Here is a 5,000-nt window from a genome sequence, read left to right as displayed (position 1 = left end):
CACACACAGTTATGTCAAAATGTAATTCAAAAGTATTCATGTAAACACAGTCGATTATGCTTTAAGTGAAAGATATCAGTTGGGGAAAGAAATAGATTTTACACACTTAAAGCAATATCGTATCGCATATCGAATATCACATTTTTCTTCAATATCGCACAGCCCTAATGCATACACACATTAACACTGGGAGAAATTCAGATCATAAAAAAAAATGTAAATGTGTTATTTAAATCAAGGTGTATTGTAATCAATTATTTATAAGTCAAATGTATTTATTCAAATAACATTTTATTAATTTGAATCTTTTTTATCTTTATTTTAATCAAATATATGTATTATTTATTTAAATCAAGGATTATTATTTTACTTATTTTAATCATTTATTTTTTTTATAAATATAATTGTATAAAATATAAAATGTATAAATATAATCTTGAATGTATTAGATATGTTCCTGTAAGGCCGAGAGCGTCACCTGATGTGGCGGCAGTGACTGGTCCGTCCATGAAGAGGCTGCAGACGAACTCATTCTGTCAGAGACACAAGGGCACATCAGTGAGGGTGCTGGGAACACTGGGACGGGTGCTGGGAACACTGGGACGGGTGCTGGGAACACTGGGACGGGAGCTGGGAACACTGGGACGGGTGCGGTGAACACTGGGACGGGTGCGGTGAACACTGGGACGGGTGCTGGGAACACTGGGACGGGTGCTGGGAACACTGGGACGGGAGCGGTGAACACTGGGACGGGTGCTGGGAACACTGGGACGGGTGCTGGGAACACTGGGACGGGTGCTGGGAACACTGGGACGGGTGCTGGGAACACTGGGACGGGTGCTGGGAACACTGGGACGGGTGCGGTGAACACAGGGACCGTTGCGGTGAACACTGGGACCGTTGCGGTGAACACTGGGACGGGAGCTGGGAACACTGGGACGGGTGCTGGGAACACTGGGACGGGTGCGGTGAACACTGGGACCGTTGCGGTGAACACTGGGACCGTTGCGGTGAACACCGGGACGGGTGCGGTGAACACTGGGACGGGTGCTGGGAACACTGGGACGGGTGCTGGGAACACTGGGACGGGTGCTGGGAACACTGGGACGGGTGCGGTGAACACTGGGACGGGAGCTGGGAACACTGGGACGGGTGCGGGGAACACTGGGACGGGAGCTGGGAACACTGGGACGGGTGCGGTGAACACTGGGACGGGTGCTGGGAACACTGGGACGGGTGCTGGGAACACTGGGACGGGTGCGGGGAACACTGGGACGGGAGCGGGGAACACTGGGACGGGAGCGGGGAACACTGGGACGGGAGCGGGGAACACTGGGACGGGTGCTGAGAACACCGGGACGGGTGCTGGGAACACCGGGACGGGTGCTGGGAACACTGGGACGGGTGCGGTGAACACTGGGACGGGTGCTGGGAACACTGGGACGGGTGCTGGGAACACTGGGACGGGTGCGGTGAACACTGGGACGGGTGCGTTGAACACTGGGACGGGTGCGGGGAACACTGGGACGGGTGCTGGGAACACTGGGACGGGTGCTGGGAACACTGGGACGGGAGCGGGGAACACTGGGACGGGTGCTGGGAACACTGGGACGGGTGCGGGGAACACTGGGACGGGTGCGGGGAACACTGGGAGCGGGGAACACTGGGACGGGTGCGGGGAACACTGGGACGGGTGCGGGGAACACTGGGACGGGAGCGGGGAACACTGGGACGGGTGCGGGGAACACTGGGACGGGTGCGGGGAACACTGGGACGGGAGCGGGGAACACTGGGACGGGAGCGGGGAACACTGGGACGGGTGCGGTGAACACTGGGACGGGTGCTGGGAACACTGGGACGGGTGCTGGGAACACTGGGACGGGTGCGGGGAACACTGGGACGGGTGCGGGGAACACTGGGACGGGAGCGGGGAACACTGGGACGGGTGCGGTGAACACTGGGACGGGTGCGGTGAACACTGGGACGGGTGCTGGGAACACTGGGACGGGTGCGGGGAACACTGGGACGGGTGCGGGGAACACTGGGACGGGAGCGGGGAACACTGGGACGGGTGCGGTGAACACTGGGACGGGTGCGGGGAACACTGGGACGGGAGCGGGGAACACTGGGACGGGTGCTGGGAACACTCGGACGGGTGCTGGGAACACTCGGACGGGTGCGGGGAACACTGGGACGGGAGCGGGGAACACTGGGACGGGTGCGGGGAACACTGGGACGGGTGCGGGGAACACTGGGACGGGTGCTGGGAACACTGGGACGGGTGCGGGGAACACTGGGACGGGTTCGGGGAACACTGGGACGGGTGCGGGGAACACTGGGACGGGTGCTGGGAACACTGGGACGGGTGCTGGGAACACTGGGACGGGTGCGGTGAACACAGGGACCGTTGCGGTGAACACTGGGACCGTTGCGGTGAACACTGGGACCGTTGCGGTGAACACTGGGACGGGTGCTGGGAACACTGGGACGGGTGCGGTGAACACTGGGACGGGTGCGGTGAACACTGGGACGGGAGCTGGGAACACTGGGACGGGTGCGGGGAACACTGGGACGGGAGCTGGGAACACTGGGACGGGTGCGGTGAACACTGGGACGGGTGCTGGGAACACTGGGACGGGTGCTGGGAACACTGGGACGGGAGCGGTGAACACTGGGACGGGTGCTGGGAACACTGGGACGGGTGCGGGGAACACTGGGACGGGTGCGGGGAACACTGGGACGGGAGCGGGGAACACTGGGACGGGAGCGGGGAACACCGGTACGGGTGCTGGGAACACCGGGATGGGTGCTGGGAACACCGGGACGGGTGCTGAGAACACCGGGACGGGTGCTGGGAACACCGGGACGGGTGCTGGGAACACCGGGACGGGTGCGGTGAACACTGGGACGGGTGCTGGGAACACTGGGACGGGTGCTGGGAACACTGGGACGGGTGCGGTGAACACTGGGACGGGTGCGGTGAACACTGGGATGGGTGCGGGGAACACTGGGACGGGTGCTGGGAACACTGGGACGGGTGCTGGGAACACTGGGACGGGAGCGGGGAACACTGGGACGGGTGCTGGGAACACTGGGACGGGTGCGGGGAACACTGGGACGGGTGCGGGGAACACTGGGACGGGAGCGGGGAACACTGGGACGGGTGCGGGGAACACTGGGACGGGTGCGGGGAACACTGGGACGGGTGCGGGGAACACTGGGACGGGTGCGGGGAACACTGGGACGGGTGCTGGGAACACTGGGACGGGAGCGGGGAACACTGGGACGGGTGCGGGGAACACTGGGACGGGTGCGGGGAACACTGGGACGGGAGCGGGGAACACTGGGACGGGTGCGGTGAACACTGGGACGGGTGCTGGGAACACTGGGACGGGTGCTGGGAACACTGGGACGGGTGCGGGGAACACTGGGACGGGTGCGGGGAACACTGGGACGGGAGCGGGGAACACTGGGACGGGTGCGGTGAACACTGGGACGGGTGCTGGGAACACTGGGACGGGTGCGGGGAACACTGGGACGGGTGCGGGGAACACTGGGACGGGAGCGGGGAACACTGGGACGGGTGCGGTGAACATTGGGACGGGTGCGGGGAACACTGGGACGGGAGCGGGGAACACTGGGACGGGTGCTGGGAACACTGGGACGGGTGCTGGGAACACTCGGACGGGTGCGGGGAACACTGGGACGGGAGCGGGGAACACTGGGACGGGTGCGGGGAACACTGGGACGGGAGCTGGGAACACTGGGACGGGTGCTGAGAACACTGGGACGGGCTGGGCTCACACTTACCCCTCGGCACGGGCCCTGGAACAGCTCCTGCAGGTACTGGTTCAGCAGGCTCATCTTCCGGCGCGGCGTGAAGGACATGTGGAACCAGCCGGGGAACCTGGAGCAGAGGAGCAGCGGTCAGGCCCTCGTCCTGTGGGATAACGGCTGCTCCAGCACACACTCACCTGGGCAGAGCGGACTCGATGAAGTGCTTCTGGAGCAGCTTATGGAGCGTCTCAAACTGGGAGAAGCTCTTCTGGCTGAGGACAAACCCGTCCTCGATGGTCAACCTCAGCTCATACATCTGACAGAAGAGAAGCACTGCGGTCAGTTCATCCAACACTACACCACCCACACTACACCACCCACTGTGGTCAGTTCATCCAACACTACACCACCCACACCACCCACACTACACCACCCACTGTGGTCAGTTCATCCAACACTACACCACCCACACTACACCACCCACACTACACCACCCACTGTAGTCAGTTCATCCAACACTACACCACCCACACTACACACACTACACCACCCACACTACACCACCCACACTACACACACCACACCACCCACACTACACCACCCACACTACACCACACACTGCGGTCAGTTCATTCAACACTACACCACCCACACTACACCACCCACTGTGGTCAGTTCATCCAACACTACACCACCCACACTACATACACTACACCACCCACACTACACACACTACACCACCCACACTACACACACTACACCACCCACACCACACCACCCACACTACACCACCCACACTACACACTGCGGTCAGTTCATTCAACACTACACCACCCACACTACACCACCCACTGTGGTCAGTTCATCCAACACTACACCACCCACACTACACACACCACACCACCCACACTACACCACACACTGCGGTCAGTTCATCCAACACTACACCACCCACACTACACCACCCACTGTGGTCAGTTCATCCAACACTACACCACCCACACTACACACACTACACCACCCACACTACACCACACCACCCACACTACACCACCCACATTACACCACACACTGCGGTCAGTTCATTCAACACTACACCACCCACACTACACCACCCACTGTGGTCAGTTCATCCAACACTACACCACTCACACTACACCACACACACCACACCACCCACACTACACCACACACTGCGGTCAGTTCATCCAACACTACACCAC

General features: G+C 60.6%; 1 protein-coding gene across 1 annotated transcript in view; it reads right to left on the bottom strand.

The window, feature by feature from the left end:
* The window catches only part of pik3c2g (phosphatidylinositol-4-phosphate 3-kinase catalytic subunit type 2 gamma), a gene marked incomplete at both ends in the record, with an annotated part of 58,551 nt that overhangs the window by 32 nt on the left and 53,519 nt on the right, over positions 1-5,000 (bottom strand). Inside the window, 3 exons of the mRNA XM_079825282.1 lie at positions 479-533; positions 3,811-3,907; positions 3,975-4,093. Coding sequence (XP_079681408.1) covers positions 479-533; positions 3,811-3,907; positions 3,975-4,093 — 271 coding nt within the window. The remainder of the gene's footprint in view (positions 1-478; positions 534-3,810; positions 3,908-3,974; positions 4,094-5,000) is intronic.

The sequence above is a fragment of the Gobio gobio genome (genome assembly GCF_949357685.1).
Source record: "Gobio gobio genome assembly, chromosome: 9".
In the NCBI taxonomy this organism is placed as follows: Eukaryota; Metazoa; Chordata; class Actinopteri; order Cypriniformes; family Gobionidae; genus Gobio; species Gobio gobio.
This window is presented reverse-complemented; position numbering and strand designations above follow the sequence as displayed.